Source organism: Nelumbo nucifera, chromosome 2, assembly GCF_055504915.1.
Source record: "Nelumbo nucifera cultivar China Antique chromosome 2, China Antique-T2T, whole genome shotgun sequence".
NCBI lineage: Eukaryota > Viridiplantae > Streptophyta > Magnoliopsida > Proteales > Nelumbonaceae > Nelumbo > Nelumbo nucifera.
This window is the reverse complement of record NC_142650.1, coordinates 21,273,559-21,291,618: the sequence shown is the minus strand read 5'-3', so window position 1 is coordinate 21,291,618 and position 18,060 is coordinate 21,273,559. Positions and strand designations below refer to the sequence as shown.

Sequence of the window (18,060 nt, the reverse complement as noted above, 5' to 3'; positions counted from 1 at the left end):
AAGATGACAAGAAAACACATGGTAGGAGCATTGACAAAAAAGAAATGGCGTCAGCAGGCAAAGAAACCACGACCCATCTAATACCCTTTACAGTTTTCGACCATTGCTTGTAATCTTTGACACTTTGCCATTTTTCTAGGTGTGATGGCTCATGATCTTTTGTGACACACTAACATTTTCACGTCACCAGCATGGCATGATTTATGTAGTCAGAGTTTAATCCGGTGAGACGATTAGACTTAATTTCACAAACAAATCAAATAAATATTGTAACCTTCCCAGAATGCTGTAGATCCAATGCCTAGAGAGATGTTTATTACAACTTTTTCTACATTAGGCAAACTGAATTTTATCTACAAAATGGGGTTAAGAGTAGCCCTTATGAGGTGCCTGCGGATGAATCAATTTGACAGTGTCAGATTTTAATGGGCATAAGCGTTGCGAATCTCTGCACCAATTCACTCATTGCAAAACTCGGCCATATGATTGATGTCTCCAGAGTCACTCCAATTCCTTGAGGAAATCGATGTTGTCAACAAAAACCTGAAAAGAAAAGAAGAAACTAAGAGGATGGAACCAGATAAAATGCTACAAGAAATAAAATAACACAAACCTCTTCAAAAATGCTAAAAGAAATAAAGAATGGAACCACATAAAGTATTCTTGTATGCAATTTTAAATAGAAATGTTTAAACTCATTGCTAGGGAACTTATAAAAGAAGTAAAAAAAGGCCTAAAAACTTCACTGATAAATAAGAGCACAAACTAAAATTAACTGCTCATACAGGATAATTATTACAGGATAATTATAAACAAGAGGCACTTGCGAACACGTCTGAGTAAGCTCAATCTCCTAGTACCACACTCAAAACACTAATCCCATAAGTTCTCATTAGTTCTGACAAGCTTAGTGCCCATTTGGGAGAGCTGAAGTGCAGCAGCTTCTGGCATTCTGAAGTGGGCCCCACAAGGACAGCCTATAAACTATGCTGGTGAAAAATCTAGAGCGCCCAAATCAGTTGTCGGTCAGTCATTTGAAAGTAGGGATGCAAACGGATCGGATCAGACTCGAATTGGAGCATATTCGAATCTGATCTGATAGTACAAATAGTAGATCTGATAATATATCACAGACACAGATCCAGATCCGAATCCATTAAGGATGTTGGATATCTAAATATGACCCGGTCCAATTTAATTTCTGAAATTTCTTTTAAAATACAACAGTTTATATAAAGAAAAACAAAAAATACAAGTGTTTTTTCCAACTATTTTCATCTTGTGTGTGTATATAATCGGATTGGATAGAGGGGTGACTCAAATTTGATCCAATTTTCAATTGGATCCTAATATCTGATCCGAAAATCCAACAGGGGGATATCCGAATCCGACAAAATAGGATTGGATTCTGCATCGCATCGGATCATTGCACCCCTATTTGAAAAGCTGTCCGCTTCAGCCTCTTTGAATAGCTTATCCAGAGCACTTCAAAGCAGTTGAACCAGCTTAGCTGAATCTTCAGCTCAGCCCTCCCAATCAAGCCCTTGACTTGAAAACCAATATGTTTTAGCATTTTAGCTTTGGTGGAAGTTTCCAAACCTATTCTGATTAGTTGCCGTATCTTTCCCGTAATAATGCCTCCTCCAACTTGTTGAGCACCCATGCAATTTGGCATTGAAGCATATTTTGGAAATTCAATACTTGTGTATAATGTTAATCCTAATGCTTATAAGCTCTAACAGGCATTACAGCAATCATGTCATCAAAGTAAACTTCTATGAATGGTTCACAATCATGAAGTCAAGTCTCAAAGGCATGGGAAGATATGGTTAAATATGTAAAGTATCTAGGTAAAATTATATGTAAAAACCATACCGTTTTCCAACCATCAGGATCCAAGCAAGCAGTAATTTTGGTATTGATGCCAGGTAATGGCCCAGGTTTACGAGTGATCTTGCCACCACACAGTTCTATTGCTTCTGCCGTCTTATAGACATCATCTGTGCCTATTGCTATCTGAAAAGCACAAGGGATGGATTACCTTACACAAACCCAATAAGATAACATAAACAATCTCAATTAATTGACGAATAGCACAAACATGCAAAACTCAATGGTGCAAATACTTATTCGTATTTTTCACTTAAACATCCTAAGATAAATCAACAGTCAACAGTAAAGAGTAAAGACAACCTCATTAGGCTGTGTTTGGTTGCAGTACAATTTTATTTGCACTAGTACAAATGCATGGGAGTGCAAATGAAAAAAAATGCAAATTCTCATTTAATTTTGTTTTGGATTTTATTTTATTCTGCTTCATGTCTTAATTTACTTCATTTATAATGCAATCAAACAAAATAAGCTAAAATTTAAAACAAAAATAGGTCAGAATTTAAACTCAAATCATTTGCATTGCCATAGTTTTGCATCAGTGCAAATTTATTTGCATTGCAACCAAACACAGCCTTAGGAAATAAAGGCAGGAGCAAAGAACATAACAAATTTACACATATATATGACATGCATAATACACAGGTAAAAATTTATTTGTTTATGTAACACAATCAAGTTTTAGTTCAGTGTGTACTATGTTGAGGTGAGTGAGTCGTTACCTGAGCATAACCATTTCCTTTCTCATATTCAGTGACTCCATAGTTGTACGTCAACTCCAGTACTGCATTTTTATCTTCAGGACCATAGCCCATCATGGCTATCGTATACTGAATAATGAGAAAAAAACTAGCAATAATCAACAAAGCATCAATATAATACAAAGGATGACTCAGATAAAATTATAATACCAAACAACAGTAAAAAAGAGCTAGTCATTAAGGCACAACCTACTATGCACTCGAAAGTCAAGGCCAAGGATTGATTCAGTGAGTTCTTAACAAATGATTGGGGGACCTTCACCATTTCTTTTTTTTTCTTTTCTTTGCCTTTTTTTTTTTTTTGATTAGTGGAGACCTTCACTAATTGAACATAATGTTTTGTATAACTGGTACTATTATGCCCAGAGATATCACAACATGAACAAAACCAATTTTACATGAAACCCTATGTACTCAACTCATGAGGATAATCTAAGTACACTAATGACCTAATTACATAAGACTCTAGCATACTCAGAGGATAAATGCCTGAACCCCATCTTTATTCTGCATGTAAAGAAGCTTCAGTGCATGAATACTGCATGTCCATTCCAACAGTTGGAGCTTTGATGGGACGTAGCTTAGTTGAGTTGAGTATATACAAGAATTAATACATTATTCGCCATCATCATCTAAGCCTTGTCCCTATTATATGGGGTTAGATGTATGAATTCCATTTCGCCATTCCATTCTGTTCAGTACCATATTCATTGTTAAATTATGAGCCCTTAAACCATTTCTTACTACTTCAGCCCATGTCCGTTTTGGTCTGCCCCTAGATCTTCTAGCCCCTTCAACATGTAACAATTAACAAATCACTTCTTATAGATCCCATAGATGGTCTTCTCCATAAATGACCAAACCATCTTAGTATACTTTCCCCCCATTTTATCACCTATTGGAGCTACTCCTAGATTCATTAAAATGAGTTCATTTCTGGTCCTGACCTTCCTAGTTTTCCCACTCATCCATCTCAACATTCACCTTTCTGCCATACTCATTTTTTGAACATGTTATTTCTTCACCACCCAACGCTCTACCTATAGCATTTTTTGGGCTTACAACTGTTCTATAAAATTTTCCTTTTAGCTGAAGTGGTGTTTGCCTATCACATAAGACTGCAAATGCACCCTTCCATTTTGTCCATCCTGCTCTAATTCTATGGGTATCATCCTCCTCAATTTCTCCCTTGTTGCAGATCATTAAACCAAAGTGACAAAAGAGGTCACATCAAACCATCTCTTGGTCTCCAATATTTGTACTCCTATTATTATTATCATCATATCCTGTTTTAGACTTTTAGTTCTACTTATTTTAAAATCTTTTATTAAATTTTCATGGACACAAGAATAGACAAAAATATGTGGTGTTTATCAATAACTGGAAGATGCCAACTTACCTTATACTCAGGATTGTCTCGCTTGCGAAGAAGCTCCATGCCAAAAGCCTTCAAATTCAGAAAAGGGGCAAGATGAGTTCCAAAACAAAACAATGCAGAACTAACAAGGGAGATTATTAATATTACAAGTAATTTGTGATTCCTTCCAAAATAATACTTACCTTTTCATAGAAATTTATAGAGCGATCGAGATCACCCACCCGAAGCATTACTTGACACAATGGCTCAGGTGTAGGCCCCCTTTCCAAAAGCTCAAATTTGTAGCCATCAGGATCCTCAACAAAAGCAATTACTGTACTACCACCTTTGACAGGTCCAGGTTCCCTTGTTACCTTCCCCCCCTTGGCTTTTATGAGATCCACAGTCTTTGCAACCTACTCCAAGAAAGTGTATGAATAGAACCATAGATCATAATAATATTTGGCAAACTAAGAAAAAAAAGTCAACATATACAGGATAACAACTGCACATACTATAGAATTAACATCCATTAACAACATTACTAGTAGAAGTTTACATATAACATATAGGAAAAAGCATGCTAATTGGGTCAAAGTAGGGACTCCAATACATGATACTACCTATTTCTGCTACATGAACAGGTCCTATAGTCCATCCATAGCATATTAGCATCTATTAGATAGGGGGACCTACTGGGTTGTCCACATATTTCATTGAACAGTGTATATCAGACCTATATAAAACTTTATATTGGAGTTTTTCTCAATCAATACTTCTAGTTTTGTAAAAAGAGGACTGATTTTGCACGTGGAAAGAGATACTTTTGAGCCAAAATTTTCTGTATGCTGAGACTCCCTTTGAGCTCCATACTAAGTTTCTTTTTTATGAATGATTTCCATACTAAGTTGCCACATGGACGATTCTCAGGTTATTCAGGGAATTTCACTAAATGAACCAACTAAGTGTGTGTGGGGGGGGGGGGGGAGAGAGAGAGAGAGAGAGAGATTGTCAATATTTCAGTAATGATGTTATGACATCACCTTCTTTTCAAAAGAGAAAAACAAGGTATCATGCATATGAGCAGTGTTCTAACTGAGCCATTTTGTAAGGTGGAACATGTTGTTTTTAGCTTTTAGTTATATGCATCTAATTATACTGCTCTTCAGGAATTTTCAAGATGATTGATATCTAAACATCATAATTCCACCCTTTCTATATGCCCTTAGGACCAAGAAATCATGATTTCATATTCACAGTTACAATTTTCACAATCATCAGGAACTTGCAATCAATAAGTGGTATTTCATTATTTAAGCTTAAGGCCTTTACTTATGTGGTAAGAGAAAAGATCTTGGCAAAACGGAACTGTCAGCATCAGGATGCCTGTATGTAATGTATATAACATATGTTGCTAGGTGTAATGGAAAAAACTTGGGCTGGAAAGCATGAGAACCTGGGTTTGAGTCAGAGTGACCACTTCATGCAAAAAATGTGAAAGGTTAGATACTTACATCCTCAACCGCAACACCAAAATGGCCAAAACCAGTTCCAATGTCATATTTATCAACTCCATAGTCTGCCAATCAAAAACAATGGCACCAAATTAAATGTGTATTCTTCTCATAAAAGAAATAAGGTGCATGTCTTAGCATGCAGGAGAGAAATCATAAGAAATTCCACATTTCAGAGAGAGTTATTCAAATATTAATAGGAATGGCTTACTGTAAGTGAGCTCAACAACAAAGTGGGAGTCTTCAGGCCCATATCCAAGAAAAGCATTTGTGTATCTCTCCTCAGGTATGTCACGTTTCCGCAGCAGCTTCATCCCCAAACACTCTGTATAGAATCTGCAATCACCATGCATTAATTAGAATTTGAGCTTAACCTTGCATCTTCATAATAAAATACATAGTTTGAACAATGAAGCAGAGTATATTGTACCAAATTCCAAATAGACATACTTTATGGTCTTATCCAAATCTCCGACACGATAAACAACATGGAGCATTCTCCTCTTGTCATTTTTGGCCCATTCCAATACATTTTCCTGGCTAACTGCAGTGCTTGCTTGTGCCACACTTCCAACTGTACCAGCCTCTATGCTGTTTCTTTCTGCTCTTAACATCTTAGGTGCTTTTATACCAAAAGATTGTGCCTGTGGAATAGCTGGAAAACAGTCTTATATGGATAAGTGTGTGATATAGCTATATTTTGTTATATTTTTATCAATAATAAAAGCTATCTTTTTATGATACATCCGGTTTTTACCAACAAATAATAAGGGGAAGGAAAGGCATATGCCACAATTCTGAATATGTTTAGTGAAAACAAATAATAATAATAATAATAAGCAATGTAACAATATTGATAAAAATAATAATAGGAAATGGAAGTTCAAAGACTCCAAGAGTCAAACAATATAACAATGTAACATCAAAATTATTCTCTGTACAGCCACATAAGCAAAACAGGGCAATTAAATATAACATGCACAAAGTAACTTAATATGATAGAAAAAAAATAAAATAAAAAATCTTATCAATCTACCATATTAAGGATGAAAGAACAAAAACATAATACTTCAGAGCCACATGGGTTGGTGGTTAAAAGAGATGGTGTCTGGACAACCTACTTTAAGGTCAAGCAGCAAATTCGACTAATCTAATCATTCCAAACGTCTACTGTTTTGGCATCTTTCTTCTGATAGCTAATTGCATTCTTTGTTTATATGCACTCAATCTATCGCTTGCTCAGATGGTTAGTATCATAATACGCAGCAAATGCATAACTTTTGAGCTAGCATTCAAGAAAGGAGGTACGAATAGGCAATGGTCCAGATGGATAAACAGGCTCTTAGCGTGCCTTCAATGATGACAGCCACCCCCATAACTGCACCCGCATTTAGTTAGCCAGAACATTTTTAGGGAAATATGCTCCGAATGCGGGAAGAAGGAAACGAAAACTAATAAAAATATCTCTACCACACGTAAACGACATTCATATCAAATTGGGCAGCCTCTTATTAGTGGTTGTCTGCATGTAGAATGAAAAATGAATGGAAAAAGTTTTAAAAAGAAAAAAAAAATGAAAATCCGAACCTTTAACTGATTAAACTTTTTCTAACGAATTGTTTATTTGCATACAAGAATTATGTGTTCCAAAATAGAATTCAAGGAATTGCCCATCCGGGAAAACCAATCAATCAAACCCTAAAAACTCTTGAGCATTGCATCCAAAACATCCATGATATAAATTCCGAGCATGAACGAAGGCCGGCTACAGCTATATAATCGGAATCCTGTATCTTTCCAGTAAAGACTACACCAAAAACAGGGGTTTAAGGTGGTAATGATCTAAAAATAGGGTTTTCTTCGTCGCGAAAGAGATCGAAAGGTGCCGATTTCTTACCACTTCCAAGACGAAAGAGAGCAAGCTTCCGTGAGGGATTATATGCTGTTAGAGTGACACCAAGGCGAGCAGTTGTCGAGAATCTGAGAGGAGAGAGAGAAGGACGAAGGGAAGCGAGATTGAGAGACGACGACGCGATGGGAAGAATTCTCACCATTTCTGCTGCAGGCGCTCTCTGACCCTCGCTTGTTTCGTTGGGTCACTCTGTATCTGCCGTTGTGTGACGATAGAAGAGAGATATCGTTAATATGAGAGAGAGAGAGAGAGAGAGAGAGAGAGAGAGAGAGAGAGAGGTCTGTGCTTTGTCTCCGGTCTAAAGGTTTTAGCTTTCCAGGAAAGTGGAGTCAGGTGTGGGCTGGGAATGAGATTCCAGAGCTCCAAAATCTGGCCCAGAGTCCAGACCATCGTCCGTTTGTCTAGCTTCTCTCTCTACCTGTCTATTCTCTTGATGCTGATTTGGTCTAAACTTGATTGCTGATTTGAGTTTGGATCTGCTACCAACAATCCGCTGCTAACATGTCCCAACTCGCAATTGCAACGACACATTTGAAACATCTTCAATAGTGTTCCCTATTTACAGCTGCAGTGGCCTATTTGGGATAGTGTTGGCAGCATGACAACCGGAGGACACATTAGTCAAGTGAGCAGACAAAATAGACAATAAATACCCTTGTTTTCTAGTAATAAAATTTCGCTTACGGCCCCGTTGCTTGTAACAGTTCAACGTAAATGCACTTTAATTGGGTGAAACAGATAATATTTACTGTAATATTTACCTAGTTAAATGCACTAGTATCTATGTTCTTTTGATTTTTTACATTTTCATATAAATAATAAAATAACAATTTTATTCATAAAAAGTAACTATTTAAATGGGTAAAATGGTTTCATCATGTTTTGTAAATATTTTTCTCAGGTAAAAAAATTATTTATCCACATAAAAGATGAATAAGCTTTATCCAAGAAAATAGGAGTAGTTTTACCATCGAACCCATTACTTAATGCAAAAAGAATATGGGTAAATTGGTAAATGGAAAAAAGTTACCCATTAACCAACTTTTCCATGTATGTCTACCTAAAGAGGAATGGGGCCGTAAGAGTAATTTTGTTCTTGAGCAAGGTCAATTTTGACTATTACTTGAGGGAAGGCCCAATGTAGCCAGTCCAGACACATTGGGGATTACCCGGATGCCCGTCCAACTCCCAATAACTGTATTTCCCCGTAAAAAAGGGGAAAAAGTAACTCCCAATAACTGCATTTCTCCGTAAAAGAGGGGAAAAAAGCAACTCCCAACTATATTTTGATGAAAATCCACCTGATTAGTTACCACTTTTGTGATGATCGTTGATTGGTTATAAGTTTTTCAGTATTGTATCTATTCATCATCATACTCGGGCATCTGCTTCAAAGTGGTAATCAATGTGATGGGTTTTTAAATTTTTGTCAAAATTCAGTAAAGTTTTGATTGGTCAAAGTCTTTACTGTATCATGTTTTTTGGACATATGTATGTATGTATGATGATGCTGTTAATAGATAATACAAAATATAACTCCATTATTTAATATATATATATATAATAATTGCACTTGGCATGCTGAAAAGCATACAATATACAACATCTCTATAATACTTATACTTGCCTTGGTTTTCACATCTAGGTATAAGGTTTAAAATATATATTTTAGTAGTATCATATATGACAATGTTTCATTTTACATCTACATATATTCTTTCATTTTACATCTATATATATTCTTTTTTTTTTTTGTAAAGCGGTTAATAGGCCAGTTCCATTCAGCAGTGAACAATTCATCAGTAAGTAATTACTTAATTTGACAATATATTTGTGGTTTGCCAATGGAGAATGGAGAATGCTGTCTTTCACCAATAGTTCAACTCTGTACATGATAAAGACCGAAGACAGAGCTAGAAGAGCTCCGAATTGGCAGGCTGGATTGTAGAAGGTCTCTTTCAACAGGTAGTGCTTGAATTCCTGGAGCAAGAGTGGGAAATCATCAAATCTCTCTACTACCAAAGAAGCCAACAAATTTGCTGATAGATTAGCTGATTTAGCTTTGAACCAATAGGTGATATATATGTTTTCATTCTTTGTATCCTTCGGTTTTATTATATTGTTTTCCTATATGATAGAGGGGTGATATTGTCAACTTGGTGTTATTAGGTAGTTTTTCTTTTTAATCTTCAGTCCAATTTAAAAAAAAAAAAAAAAGTTGACAAAATGGAGAGCAAGATATAATACCATCTATGCAGAAAATACAAATTGCGAAAAACAAGTATATTTTTTTTATATGTTTTGGCGATATGCCCAATTGTATGGAAGAAAACAAATAAATTGTTTTATTAATGAAGCCAAAAGGGCATAATGAACCATATGGATAATAAAGCATGGTATCTGGATGGGTTGAAGTACAAAATCATGCACACCAGGATGGGGCTACCTATACACGCTAGTATTCAGTATGCAATAAGTGCGGGTTCCACATGAGCCCGGCCATGTGTATAGAACAATGGCATCTTCGCTCGCCATAAATAGCCCAGCCCAGTTTGCATGATTTTGTCTTTGGCCAATTCAGATTTAATTAAGAGACTTTTTTTTTCTTTGATGAGTTATATTGGAAAAATGACTTGGGGCGCTCAACCACTCTGGATCTCTTACCTGCAAACTCTTCCCACGTACCTACAAATAAGACACTATCCTTGTGTATTAGGAACATCACTCCATGAATGACAAGATATTCCCATGCATGCCTGTTGTGTCTTATGAGAAGAGTTTGTGGGTAAGAGATTCAAACTTGTTCAAAAACATGATTGGTTTTGTTTTTCGAAACAAAAACAACAACTATATCAGCAAATCAATATATTTTTGCTGCTACAGTCATACATGTTGGCAAACTTATTCTTGATAGAGTGTAAGGTAATGTTTGGTTTAAAGGAAAAGGTATGGAAAGAAAGGGAAAAATAGGAAAGCCTATACAAGATTTATAAATGTTTTCTTACCTTTCTCTTCCTTTCCCTACTTTTTCCTTCAAACCAAACACACCATAAACTCAAAGAGCATGGCACTCGGCCATTATCCGTACATGTAAATTATGCATGTTAAATTTATGAGATGTTTTCAATGTATGGTTGAATTATTGTATTTTTCATAGTTCATACTGTTATTCTTTTGACAAGTGAAATAGAACCGATAGGAAGGCGGATTATAAACTTCTGCAGTCAGCAATGACAATACTAATGCACTACAGTGGCTTAAAGAGAGCTCACTACAGAAAGCAAAGCAATGTTTGCAGTGTCACCTTCAATGATCATATAGCTTGGAGAGATAACTCTAATTCAAATCTCATGTCATGAAGAAAAGCATAATTGCACAAGCTTCTGCTTCCAAATAGGGAAGTCAATTTTCCTTGTAAAACCAAGGCCTTGCCCTGCCCTAAACGAGGCAGGTTTTCCCCGATCTTAAACAAGGACAGGACAGGGACAGGAAAATATTTTTGCCTCAATTTGGGGACGGGGTTTGCATATAATTGCTCGAACCCACTCCAAATCTAATGGTAAATTAATTAAATATCCCTAGATTTAATATTGATTTTTAAAATATCTCTAAGTCTTCTTGAATTCTTAAAATCTTAGGATCCCATATTTTCATTTCTAAAGTACCCCCAAATCGTAATAATTCTATTCCTAAAATACCCCAAAATTCTCATAATTTTATTTGTAAAATATCAAACAACTACATTATTTTTAGGTGGTTGCCTCGAAATGGAGAAAATTAAAAAATTCTCCATCCCTAATAGGGGTTGGGTTCGCCGCCCCGCCATTAGAGATGAGGCAAAACATCTTCACTATTGGGCAGGGATGGGAGTGGGTGCCCTGCCCCCATTGCAACTTGCCATTACTACTTCCAAAGGAGAGCTTGATGGTAGAGGAATAGTTCTAGAGAAGAGATGGCGCCAATCAATGATGATCCTGAACAACTAACCAACTCTCATCGCATAAGGGCCCACCAAACCATCAACAAGGTAAATCATCAAAATGGCTCATATTGAAGCTTGCTATCTAAATGTCTTACTTGTAAGATTTGGAGCCAATAGGAAGTTAGCTTATCATGCAAAACATGATAAGTAGGGCCCTGTCAATGATCTAAGACAACCCAATGATTTGAGCTAATCCTATTAGTTATATTAGATATGAATTAGGTATACACTTTGCACCCCCAGTTATTAATAATGTTGATTATGGGCTTGCATTTTGAGTTTTGATTATAATAGGTCTAAGATTGGTTGTCCCTATTCTAGCATGATTAAGACTACATATTAATACTTGGCTTCACATCCAATGCCAAAAAAAAATTATTTTCTTCTCTTCCCATTCTTTTCATCATCTCCCCCTTATGTGCCATTTCATGTCAAAGTGATAACTATTCCAACATTTTATTCCATTATTTTTATGCATATAGGTGTGTATGTAAAAGTCCTTTTCTCTTAAATTTGGAAGCTTGAATATTTGGTTTACTAGATTCTTAGTGATATTTCCCCCTACTTCTGTCTTTCTTGTGATCACCAGGTCCCTCCCTGCTTCTTCTTTCTATTAATCTTTTACGAAGCGTAGCTATTTCTCCTCCCTCCTAGATGTTTGCTACTTGTGGTCTAGCTTAGCTCTCTCTCCCTAACGTGGTACCATAATGATGGACCTCGAGGAAAATAGGATTGTGGAAGAAGAAATACAGACAAATCAAGCTCAGGAGGGAAGTCAATGTCAAACCGCCTTAGTTTGTATTGTCTTTTCCAGGAAACGATTGAATCACAATGGCCTTAGGAACATGTAGAGGTGTAAAACAGGGTCGGGCCGTGCACAGGGCCAAAGTTATTTATTTAAAAATTAATAAAAAAACTTAAAATTTTAATTTTATATGAATTTTGATGTATATAATTGCTTATATATACAATAATTAAATAAATTCGTATAATAATATTAAAAAAATATTAATTTTATTAATATATTAATATATTATTATATAATTATAATTTATATAATATTATATATATATAAATATATATAAATAATATATATATGGGTCGTGTCGGGCTGTGCCGGCCTGCTCGATTGTGCTGTATTGGTCCGGCCCATAGACCTAAAACCCACAGGCCTAGCACAGTCCGCATGATCATGTCAGGCCTTACACGGCCCACGGACCACCGTGTCGAGCCAGTCCAAATTCATACCGGGCGACAGGCAACATGGCCCGATTTACACCTTTAACATGCTTCAACAAGTGTGGGCTCATACAGGTATGGGTATTAATAGCGAAATCGATGGACGATTCCTCATCTTTTTTTATAAGGATTTGGAGCTTCGTCGTTTTCAGAATAAAGGACTGTGGTCTTTCATGAACAACCTAATCCTGGCTCACTAATACACTATTGGGATGAGCTTAAAGGAAATTCCCCTAAGATGGGGAGAGTTATGGATACAGCTCCATGGCCTGCTGTTGCAACAAATGACAGAGACAACTACTTATAAGTTTGGTAGCATCATTGGGGAAGTCATTAACATAGACAAAATGAACCTAGAAGAGGCTTGGAAAGGCTACATGCATTTGAGAGTCAAGCTTGAAGTTTTTCAACCTCTGAAAATCGGATATCATCTGAAGTGGAAACAAAGAGAGCCTCTATGGATTGAATTTCAGTATGAAAAAACTTCCCATTTTTTGCTACAGATGTGGGCGCATTGGTCATGACAATAAAGCTTGCACTCAAAAGTGTTCTTTGGGTGAGGATTCCTTAAGAATATAGGAGGTTTCTAATGATGAAGAAGATAAACAGAAAGGAGGACTGAGTAGACAAATATGACCCGAAGTCACATAGTCCATGGCTTGCGTCGAATTTCATCTAAAGCGGGAAAGAAGATCCAATATGTTGCAGAGCTTCCGAGAAGATTGGGTGAGCACAAAAAAAACATGATAGTCTAATGTCGCTTGCAACACTATTGGAGAATTCTCAGACCAATGCCGGAAATGGAGCCGTTGGGGACAAGGTGAAGACATGTCAAACTGATCCTCTAACAAGTTACGGTAGGAGTGAGACAAGTGCTGTGATAGAAGTTGAAAATGTGGGTTGGGACAGCCTGGCAGAAAAGGCGCATTTTCTTGCATGGAAAGCCACATTGGGATCGATGTATGGGGATCAAATCAACCTGGCAACCTTGGATAATTGAAGGTATGATCTGAACCCCAACGAGGATATGATTGGTCAATTAGCTTACCTACTGAAATCAGCCCTCCATCCCATTCTATTGAATATGATTCCACTAGGGTCTATGGGCAGTCCAATAGCCCGAAGACCATCGGGCCTTAGCCCAAATCCAATTAAAATTAATAAAATAGAGGATTTGGGGGGGGGGGGGGTATTAAAAGAGTTCTTGAAGAGACATATGACTTAGCCACTAAGAAATTGAAATTTCTAGACATGGCAGAACAATAGGACATATTGAAACAGGAGGTTGTTGCGTGAGGCAAAAACCCAGTAACAAAGACTGAGGAAAAGAAGCAAAGTTGGAAAGGGAAGGGGGAAATGGTAGAGAACCTGTCTCCAAGAAGGCATTTCACTCTTAACAAGTAGACAGGCTGAGGTTTCATGAGTGATGCTCGTAAACAAAAACCGGTTGAGAATAACAAATTGCACCTTGTTGACTTTGGACACTCTAATGATCAAGCAGTGGCCCTTAAGGAGTTTCAGGGCTACCGAGAATAATGAGTTTCTTTTGTTGGAACTGCCAAGGATTGGGTCGGGCCCCAATAGTTTGAGCTCTAAAGGAGCATATCTGAACCCATGGTCCAGGGGTTATTTTTCTTGCAGAAACCAAAATCCCCTCATCTCATCAAGTGCTACTGCGGTGGATCCTACTGGCTTGGCAGGAGGTTTAATCATTTGCTGGACGAGTGGTTTCAATATCCAAGTCTTTGACTCTTCCCCCCGAATCATTGGCACTTCTTACAAATCGGAAATTGAACCAAACTTGGAGATGTAGTTTTGTTTATGGGCACCCAGATCATAGATTCAGAAATGCAGTCTAGAATGAGCTCCGAAGCATTGTTCGCTCAGTAAACCATCCTTGGCTTATGATGGGAGACTTCAATGTAATCTCCAACCTTGATGAAAAACATAGAGGCCTCTTAGCTTTTAACAAAAGTATTCAAGAGTTTAATGACTTCATCAACGATTGTGAATTAGTTGATTTGGGATGTGTTGGCCAGCACTTTACGTGGTGTAACAAAAGGAGAAGATATGGTTTAATCTAGGAGCGGCTAGACCGGTTATTGGCTTCCATTCCATGGTGTACTCAGAACCCAGCTGCGTGGGTGCTAAACAAGTTGGTTTATGGGTCAAATCACGGCCTAATCATCGTCAATTGTATCCAAAGGCCTTTGAGAGGTTATCGACCTTTCCGTTTTGAAGCCATGTGGGTGTCTCACCCAAACTGTAAATCAGTGATTGAAAATTCATGAACTCTGCCAGGCATCACCAGAATGGAAGCGTTCAGCACCAGATTTATCTCACCTCTTCTATGCTGATGACTGCCTTCTCTTCCATAAGGTTGACATCCAATATGCTTTGTAGATTAAGAAAATCTTAAATTAGTATGCTGAAGTCTCTGGACAGGTGATTAATCTTCATAAATTGAAGGTACTTTTTTAGTAAGAATACCCCTTAGAGATTTCGGAAAATTCTTGCTAAAATGCTAGGGATCAAAGAGGGAGGGGATGCTCTAAATATCTTGGCCTTCCAAGTTCAATTGGCAGAAACAAGAAAGCAACCTTTGCTCAGATGACTGACAAAATAGTGAACAAAATTTAGGGGGTGGGAGGGCAGCATTCTTAACCAAGCAGGCCGAGAATGCTTGGTTATTAGCAAAGGCTAATTGGGCGTTATTAGCAAAGGCTAATTGGAGAATGATCCAGACTCCTGAAGCCCCGTAGTGTTTATTGCTCAAGTATATTTATTTTCCTAAGACCTCATTCTTATCTGCCTCTTTGGGGAGTATGCCCACTTGGGCTTGGCGTAGTCTTCTTCATGGCCTGAGATTGTTAGAAAAAAGGTCTTATGTGGTGGGTAGGAGATGGAAGACAAATTGACATTTGGACTGATAGGTGGATTCCCACCTTGCTAGAAAAGAAGCCTCGCGGTTGTGAATATCATATGACCTTATTCTTTATAACCCCCGCCGTTGGAACCTGGTGGTCCTTCGTAGGCTCTTCTTCCCCTTTGAAGTTGTTGAAATTTATCGTCTCATATATTTCCGCTGTGTATTGATAACATTTCCCAATGATAATATCAAGAATGATGGTGTCTTCATCGGGAGATGTTCCCAATACACGATGGGGATATCTTGTGTGTGAGGGCAGTCTTGTGAGGGGCTGATTTGAATTCATTTTGTTAATGCAATATAAAAGTTATTTTTAATTTCATTTTGTTAATAACATATAATTTTTTAATTATCTTCAGTTTAATTATTTATACTATTTCATCCAATTGTAATCTGAATTCAATTCAAATCTCGATATAAATCCGATGGACAAGATCCGACTCGAATCTACCTATATTGGATTTGATTCGATCCGGTTATAGTTGTCCGTACTCAGAACGGGTAGACTGGTTAGAGTTGCTTCAGTTGAAAAAAAGTCTTTCAGCGATTCGACGTATTTTACGGATACATGCTAATGCTTATGAAGCTGTTTCACTGTATCATTATCTCTAAAAGATTGTTTCTCAAGAGGAGCCGCCATTCAGCGGTTGCCGGTCGATCTTCGACGAAATCTACACTCTACAGTTCACTCTCACTTCTCCTTCAGAAGAAGGGAATTGGGAGTTAGATGATTGCTTTCAGATATCTATTCTTCAGGTGCACCCTCCTTCGGAATCTTCAAAATTCATCTTTTTCTCTCTCAGTTTCTTTGATCTTTTATTTTGTATTTTAATGATTTTTCATTTATTGTTCTTTTTGTTCCATCTTCAGAGTTGATCGTGTTTGGAAAGCCGCAAATGCATACGTTCTTTCTGAGCCCGTAGGAAACATTCAGGTTCAGAGCTCCCACCTCTTTTCTCTGTGTGTGTGTGTGAGGGTGGGGGGGGAGGGGACTTCTAAAATTCAATCTTTATCTCATGCAGCTGTTGTTTAAAATGCCTGAAAGTTCAGTTGTAACATGGAAATTTGTTAGTTAAATACCTAGGTGGACATTTTTCTTGTATTAATGGGGAGAATGCTCTTACCCCATGATGATGTATTTCAGCCCCAAATGAACCTTACCTACTAAGATGTGCTTCTTCATGTTGACAATTGTCTTGTACAAGATCGTTACTATGGACCTCATCACTGCTAAGGTAATGATATTATGATAAATGTTCTTTGTGTCATTCAAGTGAGGAATGAGCTATTGTGGCTGATATGAGGTCACTGATTCAAGTGTGCCTATGTATAGGACTTTTTCAGGAGTAGTCAAATTAATTGGAACTTATCTCCTTTTGGAATTTGTTGGAGTATTTGCAAGAAGGATACTTCAACAATCTTTAATCATGAAAGCTGTGTGGGTGTAAGAGTTATTAGGAAGATTAGGAAACTCATTTTGGTGATTGGCTGGACATTATATCTCAATCTTCTGATACTATATTGGTGTGTTTATGTTGTACATGGATCATACATTAAGGAACATGTAAGACCTGTACGTGGGACATGGTGCCTTTGTCCTTTCTGAATGATATAACTGCAAGTATACTTAGGCAGTGTTAATCTTACATGCACAGAATCATTTAGCTTCAGATTTATATTAAAGCAGGCAAGGTGGAATGTTATTTTGAAACTGAAGGTCTATAGGTTCAAGATAAAAAAGGTACCGTGCAGTTCTGGATCTGCAATGTGACCAGTATAAATACTTAATACTTAGATAATAGTTTGATATAGGGCTTTGATCTTTGTATTTTGCAGCATACCAAGTAGAAATACCTAATGTTTCAATTTCCAAATGAGCATACAACAGAAGTGTGGAGAAATCAGGTTAGGATTTAACACTGGGTTTTTAATTTCTAAACCTTCAAGTGTAAGAAGTGAACATATTTGAAACACCCAGGGCTCACTCTGATGTGTATTGGGAATATAAAGGCCATTATCCAATGTTGGTCCCTTCTATCTGGGGTAGCATTTTTTTTTACACAGAGTGGCTGTCCTGCTGTCCTCAGATTTGAAATCACGTTCTCTTGCTTTCCAGCCTGAGGTTTTACCTTTACACCAAATAGTGGCCTCTATATGTTGAAATAATATAAATTTACTAATTAAACTAAATTGGAAGATGAAAAAAATAGTCTAGTTATTTTAAAAACAAGAAAAATGAACCTGAAATTAATTAGATAAATTAATAATTGTAATAAAATTGAGAAGAATTAATTATCTATGAGAGAATCGGCAGAATAGTGAACCAAGCTATCTTAAGAGGGATAGAATATAGAGCTATTATTATTGACTTTAATGGAGGCTAATTAATTGTATGGTTCATATAGGCATATGAATTTATCAGAATAAAAAAAGTTCAGATTTAAGATACTAGTTGGGTAAGAATGAAAGCTATTGT

General features: G+C 36.9%; 2 protein-coding genes across 5 annotated transcripts in view; one reads left to right on the top strand and one right to left on the bottom strand.

Annotated features, from left to right (window-relative positions):
• Window positions 1-243: 243 nt before the first annotated feature.
• LOC104595134 (putative lactoylglutathione lyase, chloroplastic) lies at window positions 244-7,837 on the bottom strand. The gene is made up of 9 exons (XM_010255730.3): window positions 7,420-7,837; window positions 5,973-6,177; window positions 5,734-5,858; window positions 5,523-5,587; window positions 4,212-4,424; window positions 4,051-4,098; window positions 2,613-2,720; window positions 1,876-2,016; window positions 244-543 (listed from the first exon to the last, which is right to left on the bottom strand). The coding sequence occupies exons 1-9, from the start codon at window positions 7,574-7,576 to the stop codon at window positions 502-504; spliced, it is 1,104 nt and encodes a 367-aa protein (XP_010254032.1). The 5' UTR covers window positions 7,577-7,837; the 3' UTR covers window positions 244-501.
• Window positions 7,838-16,153: 8,316 nt separating this feature from the next.
• Window positions 16,154-18,060, top strand: part of LOC104595133 (Putative eukaryotic LigT) — a 42,836-nt gene continuing 40,929 nt past the window's right edge. Inside the window, exons 1-3 of one of the 4 annotated variants that reach the window (XM_088898001.1) lie at window positions 16,167-16,340; window positions 16,455-16,518; window positions 17,421-17,489. In XM_088898001.1, coding sequence (XP_088754127.1) covers window positions 17,442-17,489 — 48 coding nt within the window. In that variant the 5' untranslated portion in view covers window positions 16,167-16,340; window positions 16,455-16,518; window positions 17,421-17,441. Of the gene's footprint in view, window positions 16,341-16,454; window positions 16,519-16,728; window positions 16,820-17,236; window positions 17,326-17,420; window positions 17,490-18,060 lie in introns of those variants that run through there. The other 3 variants (XM_088898000.1, XM_010255728.3, XM_088898002.1) reach the window with 3 other exon arrangements.

Bases quoted from the DNA above. Each gene is read 5' to 3' on its own strand.
- LOC104595134 (XM_010255730.3), bottom strand. From the start codon at position 7,576: ATGGTGAGAATTCTTCCCATCGCGTCGTCGTCTCTCAATCTCGCTTCC. The intron at 5,588-5,733 runs GTAAGCCATTCC...TTTGATTGGCAG, and splicing joins TGTTGTTGAGCTCACTTACA to ACTATGGAGTTGATAAATAT. The intron at 544-1,875 runs GTATGGTTTTTA...TTTTCTTTTCAG, and splicing joins ATCCTGATGGTTGGAAAACG to GTTTTTGTTGACAACATCGA.